This window comes from Dendrobium catenatum, unplaced genomic scaffold (assembly GCF_001605985.2).
Source record: "Dendrobium catenatum unplaced genomic scaffold, ASM160598v2 fragScaff_scaffold_1483, whole genome shotgun sequence".
Classification (NCBI taxonomy): Eukaryota; Viridiplantae; Streptophyta; class Magnoliopsida; order Asparagales; family Orchidaceae; genus Dendrobium; species Dendrobium catenatum.
The window spans coordinates 1144791-1165439 of record NW_021319945.1 but is presented as its reverse complement, the minus strand read 5'-3'; the positions used below and the strand labels follow the sequence as shown (position 1 = coordinate 1165439).

General features: G+C 36.5%; 1 protein-coding gene across 2 annotated transcripts in view; it reads right to left on the bottom strand.

The window, feature by feature from the left end:
- The window catches only part of LOC110115419 (DExH-box ATP-dependent RNA helicase DExH6), an 87173-nt gene that overhangs the window by 60714 nt on the left and 5810 nt on the right, over nucleotides 1-20649 (bottom strand). Inside the window, exons 2-4 of one of the 2 annotated variants that reach the window (XM_028700337.1) lie at nucleotides 10074-10164; nucleotides 4015-4327; nucleotides 1657-1731 (exon numbers count right to left, since the gene is read on the bottom strand). In XM_028700337.1, coding sequence (XP_028556170.1) covers nucleotides 1657-1731; nucleotides 4015-4327; nucleotides 10074-10164 — 479 coding nt within the window. Of the gene's footprint in view, nucleotides 1-1656; nucleotides 1732-3806; nucleotides 3882-4014; nucleotides 4328-10073; nucleotides 10165-20649 lie in introns of both variants that reach the window. The other variant, XM_020848634.2, reaches the window with a different exon arrangement.

Genomic DNA, 20649 nt, shown 5'->3' with positions numbered 1-20649 from the left:
TATATTCACAATGATGTATAATTTTTAAATTACTAGGAGAATAATACATGTAACCTGTTGATAAGAAGAGTGACCAATAAAAAAGAATTGTATAGCTTTCATATATAATTTCCTTCTTTGGCGAGAAGGAATGTGCATAAATATAGAGCAATAGAACACTTCTATGGTATGGTAATCGTGAAGATAAGTTTATATATATGATAGTCATTGGAAAGAACATGACGGAGGTTTGAATTTTAGAATTCTTGATGGCATGCACTTAAGGGTGTAAGCGAGCCGAGCCGGCTCGAGCTCGACTCGATGAGCTCGTGAGTTGAGCTTATCAAGCTGCGAGCTCGAGCTGAAACTCAAGCTCACTTATTAAACGAGATCGGGTTTGAGCATGATGAGGCTCGGCTTGTAATTATTTAATTAATTGAATCTTTTTTCTTAAGCAAATCAACAAATAAAAATTTTACTCCAATAAAATCTACAAACAGACTTCTATTCCCAAAAATAGCTAAGATTTCAAAAGATCTTTATCTTTCTAAGAAAAAGCTGCTAAAGATCTTTATCTTTCTAAGAAAAAGCTGCTTTGCATTAATGAGCATGTAGCCATTTTCAAAAAATAAAAATAAAAAATTACAACTAATAGTCTAATTCTCAAAAAAAAATAAGGCTACTCCTGCCCTATTCACCCCTTCTCATGCAACAGCCAAATCCCAAGCTCATTCTTCTTCTTCTCGGTGAAATATCCAGCGAGGACACCTTCTCGACGACAAGCATTTTACCTCTCCGACGTAATCACGTCAAGCTGCTTTTGCATGATCTCATGAACTACTTAGGAGCCCGTTTATATTGCCACGAGCCAAGCTCCGCTCAAGTTCGAGCTCGAGTTCAAACTCACGATTTAATGATAATAACACCCAAAAAAAAAAACAATGATATTTTACATATTATTAATGATCATGATTGATTGAGCCACCTCCATATATCATGATTGATTGAGCCACCTCCATAAAATATTTATTTTCTTTATGCTCTCTTATTTTGTTGAGGAATACGGATGCAATGGAGAACAATTCATTATTGGAGGAATTCCCCAAAAATTAAATGAAAATATTCTTTCCCATCATCAATTTTGAGGAATTGAGCTTGGGTTTTGAATTGGATCTTTATAACTGAGTGAAATTTTAAAGAAAAATGAACTAGTTTAAAATTTATCTTTTATTAAAATAATTCAAGTGGTTCTAACATAGCTATCAACAAAAAGCATACAAATCACCTAGCAGTTGAAAAATTATTTACCAAGATGAGCATTCAATGTCACCATGGAATATTATGAGGACTAGAATAATAGAAGTGTATATGTCCATTAAGTCATTTTCAACTTTCCTCCAAGAAATTAAGATTAAGAAATAAAAAAAAATGTAAATTGATTTAATACAATACTATTATGATACTCATTAATTTTATATTTTTATCAAACTTTTTTTTATTTTTTTTAATTCTAGCAACATGCATGCACGTACATATAAACAAATCATAAGCAAAGCAAGAAAGTGATCAAAGGAATAAGCACGCATACTGGAGTTGGGACCAGAAGTTAAGAAAAAGCATCAACATACGAGTAGAAATTGGACAAGTGTACAAAGAAAAGTAAATGACTAAATGGACCTGGTGAGCTTGTAAAGTTGATGTGATAGCATTCATATAGGTTGCAATCGGAAGTTTAGCTCTATCTTCTGCAACCTGCATGTATAATCATTCAGCTAATTTTACATATTGTTTGGAATTTATATGCATGGAAAAGTAATGGCAAGGGCATAGAATTTCAGGGATAGTTTGTCATAAGAGATATGATGATTTGAGTGATTTGAATAATGTCTTATGCTTTTCTAAGAGCAGTAATATGGATGCCTAAATCATCATCAAAATGAAAATTACCTTTACCTTGTAAATTGATGCATGAACTTAACTTAGACTTTTAGAGAAAAACTTTCTTTGCTCTGTCGATAGAATTTTCTTTATGTTTAAAATAGACAATCCTTTATAGATTGCTTATTATTTATGTTCTTCGAAAATTAAGATTCAAGTAGGTTTGGAAGTAATGAAGGTAAGGATGCTAATAAAGTAGAATAGATATTCTCCCAAAACTTATATGCATAGAGAGAGCTGATGTTCTCCCTCTGCATATGAGTTTTGGGGAAGAAAAATTGATCTTTGAAAGTTATATTCACAATGATGTATAATTTTGAAAGTACTAGGAGAATAATACATGTAACCTGTTGATAAGAAGAGTGACCAATAAAAAAGAATTGTATAGCTTTCATATATAATTTGCTTCTTTGACGAGAAGGAATGTGCATATAGAGCAAAAGAACACTTCTATGGTATGGTAATCGTGAAGATAAGTTTATCTATACGATAGTCATTGGAAAGAACAAGACGGAGGTTTGAATTTTAGAATTCTTGATGGCATGAAATTAAGGGTGTAAGCGAGCCGAGCCGGCTCGAGCTCGACTCGACGAGCTCGCGAGTTGAGCTTATCAAGCTACGAGCTCGAGCTGAAACTCAAGCTCACTTATTAAACGAGATCGGGTTTGATCTTGATGAGGCTCGGCTTGTAATTATTTAATTAATTGAATCTTTTTTCTTAAACAAATCAACAAATAAAAATTTTACTCCAATAAAATCTACAAACAAACTTCTATTCCCAAAAATAGCTAAGATTTCAAAATATCTTTATCTTTCTAAGAAAAAGCTACTAAAGATATTTATCTTTCTAAGAAAAAGCTGCTTTGCATTAATGAGCATGTAGCCATTTTCAAAAAATAAAAATAAAAAAATTACAACTAAGTCTAATTATCAAAAATAAAATTAAAAAATGGCTACTCCTGCCCTATTCACCCCTTCTCATGCAACAGCCAAATCGCAAGCTCATTCTTCTTCTTCTCGGTGAAATATCCAACGAGGACACCTTCTCGGTGGCAAGCATTTTACCTCTCCGACGGAATCACGTCAGGCTGCTTTTGCATGATCTCACGAACTACTTAGGAGCCCGTTTATATTGCCACGAGCCACCCAAAAGAAAAACAATAATATTTTACATATAATTAATGATCATGATTGATTGAGCCACCTCCATATTAATGATCATGATTGATTGAGCCACCTCCATAAAATATTTATTTTCTTTATGCTCTCTTATTTTGTTGAGGAATAAGGATGCAATGGAGAACAATTCATCATTGGAGGAGTTCCCCAAAAATTAAATGAAAATATCCTTTCCCATCATCAATTTTGAGGAATTGAACTTGGGTTTTGAATTGGATCTTTATAACTGAGTGAAATTTTAAAGAAAAATGAACTAGTTTAAAATTTTTCTTTTATTAAAATAATTCAAGTGGTTCTAACATAGCTATCAACAAAAAGCATACAAATCACCTAGCAGTTGAAATATTATTTACCAAGATGAGCACTCAATGTCACCATGGAATATTATGAGGACTAGAATAATAGAAGTGTATATGTCCATTAAGTCATTTTCAACGATCCTCCAAGAAATTAAGATTAAGAAATAAAAAAAATGTAAATTGATTTAATACAATACTATTAAGATACTCATTAATTTTATATTGTTATCATACTTTTTTTTATTTTTTTGAATTCTAGCAACGTGCATGCACGTACATATAAACAAATCATAAGCAAAGCAAGAAAGTGATCAAAGGAATACGCACGCATACTGGAGTTGGGACCAGAAGTTAAGAAAAAGCATCAACATATGAGTAGAAATTGGACAAGTGTTAAACGACTAAATGGACCTGGTGAGCTTGTAAAGTTGATGTGATAGCCTTCATATAGGTTGCAATCGGAAGTTTAGCTCTATCTTCTGCAACCTGCATGTATAATCATTCAGCTATAGCCAATGCATAAATTTGAAACGCATTCAAATACAGCATGGAAAGAATCAATAAACCAATACCAAGGCCTCAAATATTCAAAAAAACAAAAGAGAAATAGGAAATCAACCTTTCTAAATTTTGAGTCTTTCATTCTTAATGAATGAAGCTCCATCTTCTTTTTAATTTCATCCTTGCACATTGAAGGCCTCAAAAAGCAAGTATCTTGCTTCCAATGTGCACCATAAACTGCTTTGCTACAGTTTTGTAAATTTTTTTCACTTAATTCTCCAGAATCAGGGGGGTAGCATATAAATAGATCTTGCATAATAGCTTTTGCCTCTTCAGAAAAGCGCAGAGAGGTAACCAGCTCTCCTTCCTTGTTATTAATCTGGTTCTTCTTTTTGCTTTTGTACACTGAAAGATGGCGTTTGGCACCATTCCTGTAAATATTAAGGTTCAAAGGGGTATGTTTGATTGTGGTAAACTGAAGATGCTGAACTGCAATGAGCAATACCAGATGAAAAATCACATGCAACTTTATTAAGAGCTTCTGAACGTGAAGAAAGAGTAGCATGTAATAATCAGTTTAATTTGAAAGCACTCAAATAGAGCAAAATCAAGAAATATTTAATCCTGCATATGTTGGCCAGTTAATTGGCAAGAGTCACATCCCTCCAAAGGAACAAAATAATCACTAGGCCAACACCTGTGGGATTGGAATGATATGGTAGGATTGGAATGAAATTTATCATATATATATATATATATATATATATATATATAAACACTACAGTTGTTGGGTCCCACAATAGTCTCTAGGCTAACACCTGTGGGATTGGAATGAAATTTCTCTCTCTCACGCGTGCGCGCAGATATATATATATATATATAATTCTATTTTTGTAAAGACTCCTGCTCTTAGGAAGATAATAAGCATTCCCTTGTAAATTTGTTTTCAATCCTTCACCCTTCTATATCCCTTAAACTCAAGATCAATTAGATATTAAGAATAAAAGACATTTATGAAAGAAGCTATCTTAGCTTTTGATGATGGTTTGAGTTCATTAAGCATGTTAACTTTAGGCGACCAAACTTCTTCAAGAGCCTACACAAAAGCCCGTCTTTTTGAAATATAAAGTACAATTAAAGAAATTGTGAAGGCATAGCTGAATAACTTAAAATTCAACTTCCATACACTAAATGAACAAGCACTATCGATCGGTCGATCCTATGCTTCTGAAACATAAATGCCACATCCAATGCACCCATGTGTATTTAATTTAAAGAAGAAAAATGGCATAAGCAAGTCAGACACAAGCAGAATGCACTCAATCACCCTTGCCCATCACCATGTTAGCAGCTAATCCACTCAAGAAGTCGAATGACTAGACTGCACATAACTTCACCTTACCTTGATCTACGGTTTCTTATGACAACTCGTGCAAGGCACGAAACTCAGCTAGTCCCCTTCCCCCCATCAATTTTAATAAGATCTGTCATTTTGATGATTTTGTGACTTTCAACGTCACCGACTAGCCCCTACCTCCACTACCTTCAAGAAGTAGTCTGCCATCTCTCTCATATTACCTCGATCTCCTATTCTCCCACTCTTCACCTCATTCTCATGCTAATCTTCACAGCTGCAGCAAAGAATCATCCCTCATTCTCAATCACTTACCCATTTCATATTCTGCAGTGATACAGACATATCTACCCTTAACAAAACCTATGTTATAATGCCAGTTTTTGGCCCAAATTGCCTCAACAACTCCAATACAGCAAGTCAGTGACATCAGTATGCCATTTTCCGCAGCATGAATCTTTACAGTTATATATTAACCGATGATGTATTTTTTTCACATTAATGGCTAAAGGTGTGTTCCATTAGGATATTATAGACCTTTTAGGATCAACCTCATTAATTTCAATGAACTTGCACCTAAAATATTAAAAAAATGCCTTCATAAAAAGCTTCAATTTTGGAGTACCAATTTCCATTTTGTTGGCTCAAGAAAAATGGTGCATCGGCACAAATCATGTTTTACAGACATAGGATTACATTTCTCTTAAGTCAGATTGTAATTAACCAGATTTCCCCTGAGTGTAGTGTCAAGGTTTAATTAGATTTGGGTCCAACCTTCCCATGAGCACAAGCACTCATAATTAATTACCTCTTTTAACGCGTAATAGAGAACTCTCAATTAAGAATGAATAAATTTTAGCTATTTTAATCTCAATTGTGGGAAAAATGGAGGTAAACCCTATCAAGATCTCGTGATTTTGTCGTCCAGAGTATATCTTAGGTTTCAGCCTACTAACATTAACAATCATTGATCGTAGTATCTGTGATGGGTTGCCTCTCAGGAATTCCAAGACTAAGGTGATTAGATGTGGGTTTTAGTTTTATTGGATTTTTGGAGTTACATATATTAGAATACCCAGTAGTTTGTTTAGTTTGGGGTTTCTGACTTCGTTTAGAAGTTACCCAGAAGTTTGAATTGAACTGGGTCTTATGGCTTCTACTAGAAGTAACTCAGGTGTTTAAATTTGGGCCGGGACTTACAGCTTTCATTGAAAGTAGCCCAAAAAGTGAATCTTATGGCTTCTATTAGAAGTAGCCAATCAGTGAGTCTTACAACCTAGTCTTACATGCTAATATGCCTGTTAATTTGAATTTGATTGTTTAGGTTTTAGGATTATTGCAATTTATTTAGCAATTTTCTTAAAATGTAAGTCTTATAATTTCACTTAGAAGTTGTCTGGTACCATTGATTTAATTATTTAGGTAGGTCTTACAGCTTCCCTTTGGAAGTTGCATAAAAATGGGTCTTACAACCTAATCTTTTAGATTAAGATGCCCGTTAGCTTTTTTGTTTGAGGGTTTGATATTTTATTTAGAAATTTTCCAAATAGTATGTCTCATAACTCCTATTAGAAGTTGTTTAATTATTTGGATAAGATGAGTCTTACTGCTTCCAATGGAAGTAGCTCACTTGTGGGTCTTACCAACCTAGCCCTATAGGCTAAGATGCCCAGAAATTTAATTGCTTATTTGTTTGAGTGGACAACAGTTATTTGTTAGCTTAACACTAGACTGGAGTTTTTCAGTTGTTTACTAGCTCGACACTTACTAGCCAGCAGTTGTTGTATGACACTAATGTTTTTGCTTTAGTACTTTGCTCTTTTTTCAGTGTCATAGATTGTGATATTAGTTACTTTACCAGTAGCATGTTCTACTTTCAATAGCCTGTTATATTTTCTGTCAGAAGCTTAGTGCAACACTTATTCTCTTTCCTGATTTAACATTTTTATTTCAATGCTAATGAATTTTATTTGCTTGTTGCAGGAACTCGTGTTAATTTACAGTTTAGAGGGTTTACAGTGTTTGTGAAGAACAAAGTTTGTGAGTGTTGTGTTTGAGCTGGAAAGTTCGGAGGGTTTGCATAGCAGTATGATTGAGAGTTTCAGTGTTGAGTTGATAGTTGTTTGTATAGGGATTGGAGATCAATGTGTTTGAGAGTTTCAATGTTGAATTGTACATGCTGACTAGTAAAAATTGCTCTTTCTTTTTTTAAATATTTTTTATTATTTAAATAGAAAACTCTCACCTAGTAAAGTGTCCCTCTCCACATTAATTGATAAATAAATCAATTTAATCAACTAAAATTTTTATTTTAATCAACCAATTAAATTTAAATTCCAATACTCTCTTTTCAATTGTTCATGAATTTTAATTGCTCTTGACTTTCTAAATTTGCTAATGGATTTTAAATTAACCAATTAATTAAAATTAACTAGTTAATTCACATTAATAAATTTTGATTAATTAAACAACTAAAACTAAGTTGTTAATTAAAATTGATTTTAATTAATTTAATTAACCAATTAATTTTAACTAACTGATTACTTCTTCTTAATCAATTGATTATAATTAATTTTTTTTTAATTAATCAATCAAAATTAATTAACTAATTTCAATTAATCGGTTAATTTTAATCAATCAATAAATTTTAATTAATTAATTTCAATTAATTTTAATTATTTATTTATTTTAATTAATTAATCTCCATTAATTAGTTTTAATTAAAATTTAATCGATTGATTAATTAAAATCTAAATTGCTCTCCAATTGCTTCAATTAGGGAATTTCCCTTAGTGTCCTGAAGGATTTAGACAACCTCTCATCGTACCCTCCCAAGAAGGGGAGGTTCAGATGGCATTTTCCTTTGAAATCATCCCCGCTAGATCTAAGATCGATGGTGGGAGGTCTTCGCTTTAAAATCCTCTTGGTTGGATCTATGATTGACGACGTGAGGTCTTCATTTAAAATCAACTCGACCATACCCTATAATGCACAGACACGGACACGGCGACACGGATACGGCTTAGACACGATATTATAGTTTTTTATATTTAAAAAATAATGTATAAAAATTAAATAAGTACAATTTTAAAAATAATTTGAAAATAATAAGTCATTTAACTTGAATTTGTGCTTAAAATGATTAGAATTAGGATGTTGAGAGTCAGGCGTCGATGCCGTTTATCAGTCACCGAGAGAAGAGATGAAAATACCTTCACTGCCAAAAAGAAATGAAAATGAGAATATTCGATGATTGGGTATTAAGTGCGGACGTTGATTTGGTGTTGTGGATAGAAAATAAGAAATTTAGTTTAAATCAAGCCAAATACAAGAAATTATATTTAAAAAATTTCATAAAATATTTAAGATACGTGTGTTGGACACGCGTATCCAATTTGTATTTAATATTTTTTAATCAGACACGTTTTCGACGTGTCCGACACATGTCGGAAGAGTGTCGGGCGAGTGTTGTGTCAGAAACGGTGTCGGACACTGAACGCCTCTTTGAGGAGAAGTGTCGGTGCATCATAGGTCAGACCTAAGGTCGACGGCGCAAGGTCTTCAATTTAAAAAAGATCCCGACCAGACCTAAGGTCAACGACGCGAAATCATCGATTGGGTGACTGCTCATTTAAATTTTGCAATTTTTTTTAACAATTATGATTTTAATGACTTAAACCAATACAATCGACTAGAATTAGTTGTATGTAGCCCTAGCAATTTGAATTTCATAACTTTGCAGGTAAAGTGCTAAATGCGATACTTCACACGGTAGAGACAAAAACTGAATTGATTGTTTATAAGGCTTGATTGTACAACCATTTTGGATGCAGGATTTATGCAAGATTTGAGCAGGATGATGATAAATCTTGCCAAACAAGATTTAGGGCACTATTAAATCTCACAGTGAGTTAAATCTTCAGTTTCCCTGTCTTTGATGTAAATCCTAGATTTACTAAATTCGGGAATTTCGACGAATTCATAGGGTTTGCCGAAAAAGCGAGAAAAGGGAAGAAAGATGGCTACCTTCGCAATGAGCAGACTCCCGTCGTCGTCGTTGCTTCTGATCCAACAGAAGAATGATGAGGTGGTGCGACTTCAGATCTCTCACGCGAAGCAGACGAAGTCGGATTGGGGCTTCAGGCGTCGGGTTCGTGTGGGTCAGAAAGAGGTCGACGAAGGCGGCTTGGAGGTCAGGTCTCGCTAGAAGTTTGACGATGAAGATGGGCTTCGGCCCTTCATGTGCGAAGCAGAGAGGCGAGGCTGAGTGGTTTCTTCATCCTACTTGTCTGTATTCGAATGAATGGAAAGAGTGGGCTTAGAGGAAATTTTATGTCGAATGAGGAAGTTACAGGCGGAGCAAAGAGTTGCATCATTTAGGAAGATCGCATGAGGTGGGGCTGGCTTGGAGGCAGGAGCGTTGCTTCGCTTGGTTCGAATTTTCGTTTTCTTTTTTTTGTCAACACATTCAAAACAGGCTGAAGTTGACTGTAGGGCCAAATTAATTCAAACTTAGGTATGTTGAGTGACTAAAATGACACTAAGGAAAGTATGGGACTAGAAGGGACACATCAAAAAATTCATCTTCCATCTTTTACCCAAAGATATTGCATGCCAGGAGGTTACAGAGCTACTTTGAGGGTCCACATGAAATAAATAAAATGTTCACATGCATGTACGCACTTAGCAGCATACAAATAAAATGCTGATCCTGAACAAAACATAGCGCCACACTCTACATTACAGTATAAATGCATGTCTTTAAAGAATGTTTAAAGATTAAGAAACAAAATAAAATACAGGCTAGAGTGCTATATACACACCCAGAGCTTCTCGATATCATCCCCATTTTTCTGCACATTTCGTGAATTGCTGCTCGTTCTTGTTTTGATAAATCAGGTTCAAATGCGTATACTGAAGATTTAAAAAAAAAAAAGACAACAATGTAATTATAATGTCAAAATACAAATAAGCAACCTTTTAAATTACTCAGCCTGTACATGAATAATCAAATTTAATATCATTAAACGAAGTTCTAAACACAGAAATTGAAATTAGTATGAATAACTAATGCTAAGAAGAGGTTGCTGATAGGGTTTTATACTTTCTAAGAAAAGTTAGAATACTAGGCTTAAGGCAGGTGACAACTCACAAAAGGATTTTACAAGCTTGCAAAATAATGATTTCAGTCAATAAACAATAAAATTAAATAATACAGAAGTGGTGAAAAGATAGACATCTCGCTATACAAGGATTAAGTAAATAAGAAGACCAAAAGAAAAGATGAACTCATCGTCATAAGAACAAATATGCTAAAACTTCTTTTTTTCAGAATAAACCTATCTTAAATAAAACCCGGTTTTTCCTAAGCAAAATTTGATCTCAAGATTCCAAACCTCCCAATCCCCACCACTGAGATGTTCACATAATGCGCAACCAATGTTGTGGTTGTCCTGTCACATTGTTAACATCATCAATGACACAAATCACCATTGTTAGTGGGTTGGTAGCACAAGCTGACTAATGAGGACATACAACCGTGAAAGTTTACCAGAGGAGCTGAAGATCGACGGCCATGATTGTACCACTTTATTTTGAGTTATTATTTGTATTTTGATTTATTTGTGCATTTTTCATTTTTACAAGTGAGGGAGAAGGCATATGTGACCCCATAGGGCATTTTTGTCATTTGTCTTATTATTATATTTTGGTTATTTATAGCCCCCTTCCTCTTCTTTTGAGGGAATGGATGATTATTAAGAAAAAAAATTCAACACTTCGTTCTTGATAGTTTTGAGAGTTCTTATGAGAGGTGAAGTCCCTAGGTGAAGACAACGTATTACCCACCAGCCGCAGGAAGCGTCCGGGCTCGTGGTTTGAAGTCCCTATGTGAGGGCAAAGTATTACCCATCAGCCACAAGAAGCGTTCAGGCTCGTGGTTTATCTTCTCCACCGACTCCCTCCCTTTCTCCAAGCCGTCGACCCCCATCTCAATCATCATCCCTCCTTTTTCCTAGCAGCCGGCCAAAAGAGAAAAATCATTTAACCCCTTAGCATTGCTAAATTCAACACTTCATTCTTGATAGCTTTGAGAGTTCTTATGAGAGGTGAAGTCCCTAGGTGAAGACAAAATATTACCCACCAGCCACAGGAAGCGTCCGGGCTCGTGGTTTGAGTCCCTAGGTGAAAGCAAAGTATTACCCATCAGCCGCAAGAAGCGTTCAGGCTCGTGGTTTATCTTCTCCACCAACTCCCTCCCTTTCTCCAAGTCGTCGGCCCCCATCTCCACCATCATCCCTCCTTTTTCCTGGCAGCCAGCCACCCTCTCTCGTCCTCCTAATTGTCGACCCAACACCCACCTCCCCTCCTCCTAGCCATCGGCCCAAGGCCTTCCCCTTCCTCTTAATCGCTAGCCTCCACCTCTCCTCCTTCCTAGCCACTGGCCCTAACCCTAATCCCCTCCTTCGCCTACAAATCTTCCAGTCTTACTACTTTCCTAAAATAGATCATGACGAATTTGGAAGGATATTAATTCAATCTTAAATCAATTTCGAATTTGAAATTCTTTCCTAAAATAAGAAAAGTTATATTAGAGAAGTGCCTCCAATCAAGGCCAATTAAATTCAAATTTAATTTAAAGAGTCAATTGCATTAAAGCCTCTTTCTCCATTTAGATTGGCTTTGATTGGCAATCTATCTCAATGCCTTAATTCCCTCCCACATCCATCCCCACTCCCATAACCTCTTTTCCTTTTTGCTCCCTCCAATTAATTATCCCCCCAATCAATCCCCCCCAAATTAATTTCAGATATTCTATTTGCTGGAATTAATTTCAGTTTTCTAATTTTTAATCATGGCTTGCTCCTGGTTCTACATCACTGACCCTTCTAAAAGAGTTTAGAAACTTTGCTTCTGCCACATCATGCCCCTCTCGCTCTCACAGCATCACCCTTTATTTACTTGCTATGTCAACATCAGTGAAGCCACCCACAAAAGTTATACAGGCCTTGTCACTGGCCAAGATCTGCAGATTCAATATCCATTTTATGGAGAACAGAAGTGATATTTTATGTATAATTTTATCTTCAACAAATCATGCAAAAATGGTCAAAAAATTGAGACTATGCTTCTAAATTCAAATCGGATAGCAACATAACAGCATTAGCAAAGAAGAAATGGTTCTTCAACAAGATAATTTCCTACCTCTTGTCTGATGTATTTAGTCTTGATTGATTCATAAGTCTTCAGCTCTGTTTGGCATAGTTTTATGCTGCCTTCTGCTTCCTTGCACAACAGTAGTTTTAAAGTATTTGGTGAAATAGATGCCAGGAAAAGTCAGTTGTATGACAGTTGAAAGGTAGCTTTTTTTAAAAGATACTTTTGGTAGCTTCCCACAAAACTTCTTTTATAGATTTAAGCTTTTCACATATTAATTAAGAAATTAATAACTTAATTATAGATTAAGATTAGGAAAATATATTACAAATAAATCCATTTTGGTCATTCTATCAACTCAAGCCGGTGTCATAGTAGTTTTTTACCAAACAGCCACAACTCTTACGATGCTTTGCAAAGCCCTTTTACCAAAAAGCTAACTGCTTTACTCTATAGCATAACAAGAAATGACACTATATAACACAGAAAAGCAAAACAAGTCAATGCCAAGTATAGCCTCAGTCACCTGTACATGCTTCTCTTCTTATAACCAACCCTAGCAACTTCATTATTCATGGTCTCCGGTTGATGATGATGTCTATTTAAAGCCCTAACCCAAACCGAGAAAGATAGGATAATATCTTAAGTTTAACCTTGGAATAATTAATCATATATTTTTTTGAAATATAGCACTCCCACTCTTTACATATGTTCAGTGTATCTTTTGCTACCTAGCCAACCTTGCAAAAGTATAGCACAAGTAGATCACAACAAGACCTCTATGACTCAATGTGTAAATAATCATGTGAACGCCTAAGATTGACATCCTTGAATCAAGCAAAAATCGAGGGAAAGAATCGTTTGAAAAGAGGAGGATAAAAAATTGGAGAACTTGCTTTATTATTTGGACCCTCTCAAGTGTAGAAAAGAAACATGGGGATCAAAAAATCAACTTTTCTTGATCCAAAAAGCCCTCTCGCTCCTTGGGCTTATCCATTGTGCAAAGCATAGAATAAATCTCAAATTTTAGCCACATATCCAATATTTTTTTAAAACTAAATGTACTAAATCATATACAGGACATGACTTGACCCTTGATTTAGTGGCTTATAACTGCACAGGACGTGCAAGATACAAAATAACCTATTATGTATGTGTCAATTGATAATTGGAGAGTACACAATTGCCTGAGCCAGAGATCCCACTACGCCCAGCATCATCATCCTCACTTCTCATATGATCGACTTAAGACACGACACTATCAGAGGCATCCAGAGTTCTTCAGTACAAGAGAAGCAGAAAGGCTTAATGGTTATGATATTGACTCAAACACATTGAGCACTTTCTGATAGTTGTTTTACACAAATGGCCGTCATCAAGTTGGGAAACGATCAAATCACTCTAGTTATGCTTGAGTCGAGATGATCAACTAGATCCCAAGTGTTTGGATCTACATCAAAAATTGATATGGCTAAACTGAGTAGATATTATTGGGTGACTTTGATGATTATATATGCTTGTAGGGCTATCATTCAATCTCAAAAAAATAACAAAATAAAATAAAAATAAAAATAAAAAAAACAAGCGGACAAATCAACGGCCTGCATCAATTCACCCTGTTTAGTCCATATTTAAAGAGTCATGAAGTTTAAAAATATTTTTTTTTTTCTTCCATCATCTTTGAGATTTTCTTGGTTAGAGCATCCATTCATTTTCCTCTACCACAATGTGATCCAACAAACACTTATCTGTAAAGAAAGTCATTTGCATAAAAAAATGCAAGCTATCATGAGGTTATCAATGTCACACCTCTTAAAACTGCCATTCAATATTGGGAACAACAATAAGCCTTTATCTCACTATGTTGGATCAGCTACATGAATCCTTTTTCTCCATTGTGTCCTATTAAGAGCCAAATTCTCATTTAAATCTTATAAAAAAATATCAGTATTAATATTTTCTAACCAAGTATTTTTTAGGTCTACATGTACCTTTCTTAATATAGATTGGATCTGATACATCAACTCTCCTAACTGAGTCATCAAAAAGTCAACATTAAAGTGACCAAACCATTTAAGGCAACTCTCTAATCTTATGTGTCATTGAGGCTACTCTAACCTTTTCATGTATATATTTATTTCGCATTATATCTTTAAGTTTAAAATCACTCATCCATCTAAGCACTCTTATTAAAACGTGCACACTTTTTAATGACTTTCTAAAAAATCTCTACAAGTTCTTTTATGTATTTCTCAATTTTTCAAGCTTTTATATCTAAAACAATTTTTACAACAAAGCTTCTAATTTTTAATCTTTTTTTGTACATTTTAATTCCACCGCAACTATTTTTACTATTAATAGTTTTTTTTTTCTTTTCATTCTATAAGCACATCCTTTGAATATTTCTAATATTACTAACTATTTTTCACATAACATTAGCTTCATCATGGCAAACACAAATTTTAATATATTGAATCTTACCTCAAATATATTTTTATTTACAATCTTTATGTAGCCACATCTAATCCTAGGATATATTTTACGTTATTTTTCACTTTTCAACCCTTCATCTTAAAGTCAAAAATAATAAATGATCCTGGTACATAAATACAATATTAGCAATCTAAATGATATATTGCTTTATAAGAAAATAATAAATATGAGGTTTTAATATATCCATTCTCAAAAATGATGAAATGTTCATTTCTTTTTTTAAATAAAATATTATCAATTATAAAATCATAGGCTAAAACAAAATCTAATATAGTCCTAACACATTCATTAACCTAGTCATCATGAATGTTTTTATAATCTCCTGCCACTTTACCAATATATCCATTTAAGTCTCCACTAATAAAAACTCTTTTTTCAAGAAGTGATCTTTAATTATTCTCAGTCATTAAAAATTTTTATTTTTGAATATATACTCAAACCTACTTGAGCATAATAAGCACTTATAATATTAATAATCTTAGCATCAATAATATACTTTAAAACTATAATTCTATCTCTAATTATAATAATTTATACAACATGATCCTTCAACTTTTATTTATAATCACACTTACACCAATTTTAGTACAAATCCTACCTGAAGACCAAAGTTTAAATCATAAACTATCAATCTCCTTAAGTTTTTCCCCAACTCATTTAGTTTTCTAAATATGTATGATATTTATCTTCTTATGAATCATTATATTTTTTAATTATACCTATATTTCAAGTTTCTATTCTAATTCTAATTTCATGAAATTTTTTCTTTGCCGACATTTTGTTAGGCAGGCCGACCCAAGGAGGGCTGGATGAACCGGTCCATCCATGACCGATTTAGGTGTACTAAATGCGGGCAAAGGGTGGGGCGGAACCATGAAAAGATATAGAGAAGAGGGAGGAGCTGGTGTGATAGGGCCCACACACTAATTAGTGATGGGTTGGAGGAAAATTTTGAAATTAAGGGCTATTTAGGGAATTAGTAACTGTCCTCTTGCTTTAATTACTCTCTTCTTGCTAGGGTTGGGTTATCTTGAATTGGAGAAGAGATTTGAGATCTAAGGTTTGTTCTTTTGGGCTCTAAGCTTTGCTAGAGATTTGGAGAGCTGTTTCTTCCTCTTGAATTGAAGAAACTTGTATTTTGTATTGTTTTTCTTGTTCGTGGATTGAATAGATGAAGTTTCCTTGTATTTTCTCTCCAAATTTCTGAAATGTCCACATCGTTATTGTTTATTTTCTCTGAAAATTAGAAGATTTCTGTGTTATTGGTGGTTATTTCCTATCAAATTGGTATCAGAGCACGTCGATCAAAGGGTTATCAAAGGCCAAAAGGAAGGTTGAAGACTTGGAGGGAGAACTTGGACAATTAAAGACAGATTTCGAGGAGAAAACTTCTGATTTTCAGAAACAGTTTGCATGCATCCATGAAAAGATGGATGCAAGGTTCGCCACCTTGAAATACATGATGAAGAAGATGCTTCAAGACAAACAAAATTCGGCGACATCAGAAGCAAATGGGACCACCAGCGGCCATGGGAGAGGAGGAAATCAGAACCAGTTTAGGGGGAGGGAGAGTCCGGAAGTGGATATCCTTGAGGGAGATGACGGAATGCCTCATTTAGAACCATTTTTTAGGGAGGAGATGAGTATGAGCTACAAAAGGAGGGGTGCTGATTTTGTGGGGAGAATGGATGATTTTTACAGCCGGGGTGCTAATTTTGGAAGAAGAAGAGGGGAAGGTGATGAAAGTTTTGGGTATGATCGCCAGAGAGAATATCGTGACAACTAGGGAACACCTCTTCGGGGGATGGGAGATTATGGAGGATTCAAGGGAAATAGGGGGACTCGAAGGTGAGGAAGTTGAAGATACTCATCTTTGAGGGTGAGGATGCACATGGCTGGATCTACATGGTGGAGCGATACTTTGCAGTCAACGGGTTGACAAAGGAGGAGAAATTGACAGCTGCAGGACTGTGCTTCGAAGGGAAGGCACTGGCAAGGTATCAGTGGCGGGACATGAGGCGACCCATTCAGAGCTGGAGGGAGTTCAAGGACTGCTTATTAGAACGTTTTCGAACCAGTCGGGGAGGAGACTTTTATGAGCATTTTTTCACCCTAACGTAGGAGGGGACCGTGACAGAGTACCATGACAGGTTCGAGTACCTTGTTAGTAGGTAGGATTGACTCTCAGAGACAGTACTATAAGGAAATTTTATGAAGGGGCTTAAACCGGAGATCCGAGCAGTAGTTAGGGTGATGAGACCACAAGACTTGAAGAAAATCATGGAGCTAGCACAGTTGGTGGAGGACCAGAATTATCTGGAGAGGGGGGCTAAGGGAGAAACTCAAGGGGGTCATACAGGATGACCACCACCTTCTTAGCTCCCAAAGTGCCTGGGAGAAGGCTGGAGGAGGGGGGAATTTCAAGAAGCTTACTAAGAAGGAGATACATGAGAAGAGGACTAGGGGATTATGTTTTAGATGTGATGAGAAGTACATGCCAGGGTATAGGTGTAAGGACCGAACTCTTCAGGTTCTCACCATCTGTGATGACGAGGAAATTGAAGAGGGAGGTGAGAGTGAGATAGTAGAGGAGGAAGAGATGTTACATAAGTCTCTCTAAACTCTGTGGTGGGATTCACCCCAAATCACGCCATGAAGGTGATGGGAGAAATAGCTGACAGAGAGGTAGTGGTGCTGATCGATAGTGGGGCTACCCATAATTTTATCTCTAATCAGATCGTAAATCAGTTGGGGGTTAAATTAGTGGACACTGTAGGCTATGGAGTCATGATGGGCACTAGAAAGGTAGGGATGGGTAGAGGAGTTTGTAGGGGAGTAGTGCTAACAATTCAAAGGATTCATGTGATGGAGGATTTTCTTCCCTTGGAGTTGGGGAGTACTAATGTCATCCTGGGGATGAAGTTGCTGCAGACCTTGGGGGAGACCAAAGTTCATTGGGGAGCACTGAGGATGGAACTGATGGTGGGAGGAAGGAGGCTGGTGATCCAGGAATGCAGGCTTATCTAGGGCTAGAGTATCTCTCAAATTCATGATTAGGACCATACAAGAGGTGGGAGATGGATATTTGGTGGAATTGCAACTCTTGGAGAGGGTCAATGTGGGGGAAAAGAAAGGCATTCCTCTTACAGTACAACCACTCATACAGGCATACATCAGTTCACTAAGGTGTTACAGCCACCTCAAAGCTTACCACCACCCAGAGAGCAAGAGCATGCAATCATTTTAAAGAAGGGGGTTTCACCGATTATTGTATGGCCCTACCGCTACCCCCAAATTCAGAAGGATGAGACTGATAAGCTGATTAGAGATGTTGGAAGCGAGGATCATCAGACTAAGTGTGAGTCCTTTCTCTAGTCCAATCCTACTGGTCAAGAATGATGGGAGCTAGAGGTTTTGTGTGGATTATAGGGCGCCGCATAAGTTTCTCATCTCGGTGATCGATGAACTACTGGATGAGCTATATGGAGTAGTAGTGTTTTCTAAGATGGACTTGAAGTCGGGCCACCATCAAACCAGGATGGAGAAGGATATTCAGAAGACGGCCTTTAGGACACACGAGGGGTACTACGAGTTCTTGGTGATGCCATCTAGGCTTACAAATACCCATGTTACCTAGGGTGTTCAAGCTATACCTCTAGAGGTTTGTCTTAGTTTTCTTTGACGACATACTTGTGTATAGCAGGACCGAAGAAGAGCACCTGGAGCATTTAAGGGTGGCCTTTGGAGTTTTATAGGAGTATCAGCTCAGGGCCAACATGAAGAAATGCAGCTTTACATAGACTTGTGTGGAGTACTTGGAACACATGGTATCTCAAGAAGGGATGGCAACAAATACAGCCAAAATTGAAGCAATGCAGAAGTGGCCTCTACCTGTGAACTTGAGAGAGCTAAGGAGTTTACTATGATTGACGGGTTACTACCAGAGGTTTGTGAAGGGATACTGCAACATAGCCTTGCCTTTGATAGAGCAGTTAAAGAAGGATAGCTTCTTGTGAAGAGAAGCGGCTATCCAGGCTTTCGAGAAACTTAAGAAGGCAATGACCACAGTACTCGTTTTGACTTTACTAGACTTCAGTCAGACTTTTGCAGTGGAGATAGATGCGTCAGGATATGGGTTGGGGACAGTGCTGATGCAGAATCATAGACCCATAGTCTATTTCAATCGGGTGTTGTCAGCTAGAGCTAGACTAAAGTCTGTATATGAATGGGAATTGATGGTCATCGTGTTGGCTATTCATAAGTAACAACCATACCGACTGGGACGGCACTTCATCGTCAGGACAAATCAAAGGAGCTTAAAATATATGTTGGAGCAGAGAATGGTGACGGAGGAACGTCAGAGGTGGTTGTCTAAACTATTGGGATACGATTTTGAGATCCAATACCGACCAGAGTTGGAGAATAAGGCGGCTGATGCCTTATCGAGGTGTGGGGGAGAGCTCCAGGAGATAACCATTTCATTACCCCTGATGGTGGATTGGGGGGCTATCCAGGAAGAAAGTGTGCAGGATGAAGAGTTGAAGAAGATCCGGATGGATCTACTAAAGGATAAGAGCAGCCACTTAGGCTATGCCCTCGAGGGGGAGAGGCTATTGTACCAAGGGAGGTTTGTGATGCCCAAAACTTCCATCCATATTTACCATCTATTGCAGGAGTTTCACGGGATTGCGGTTGGAGGCCATTCTGGAGCGCAGAGGACATATAGAAGACTGGTTGTTGAATTATACTAAAAGGGTGTACATAAGGATGTAGAGGAGATCGTGGAGAGTGGCGAGGTGCGAGGTGTGTTAGAAAAATAAGTACATGGCGATGGCTCCCGGGGGGTTACTATAACCCTTAGCACTTCCAAACAGAGTATGGGAACAAGTGTCGATGGACTTCATAGATAGCCTACCCCGATCTAAAGGGTTCACAGTCATTATGGTGGTGGTTGACAAGCTGAGTAAGTGATGCACAAACTAGAAAGAAAGAGTCAATAGAGGAGAACACTAGACTAGAAGAACAAAACTTGATTCAAATTACTAGACTGACATCCAAGCAAAACACCAAAATAAACCAAAGTCGAACAAACGAAACAAAGTTTAAAAATAAAAACACTATCTTCAGAACAACCGGCAAGCGGTTTTCTCACATGCAACGAAAAGTAAGTAAAATAAGATAAGTGCTTAAAGGCTTGCAAACCAAGGGTCCACCACAGCAATAAGGTCTAACGTCCAATCAAACTCCTCCAGCAAATGTCACCAAATCAGCCAACAAACACCTCCAAAAGCTCAAAAGGAAGGATACAAGTGGAGTGTAACTTGCTGAGAGAAGAAGAGGTTAGAAGCCCAAGATGAAATAAAGAGGATAAAGAGAGAATTGGAACAAGTTCTCAAGCTTTTCCAAAAATAGAAGAAACCCTCAGATTTTTTGTAAAGACTTAGCTCAAATATTCAACAACCTCCAATGTCTCAAATCATATCTAATTTATAAGAGAAGAGGGGGCAGCCAAATAGACAATTCACCTCCAAATGAACCAATCATAAAAGGCCAGGACTAAATCCATAACAGCACCCGAAAAGGCAGCACAGTAAATCGAGAAAAGCAGCCATGGGAAAGGAGTGGACATCCAGGGAATCGGGACAGAGCCAAGGGGATCGAAACAGCCCACGAGAAGGAGCACCAGAAGGAAAAAACAAAGTCACAGAGGAGAAAAAAAGGCAATAATTCCACTCCTCTTAATGAGCTAAA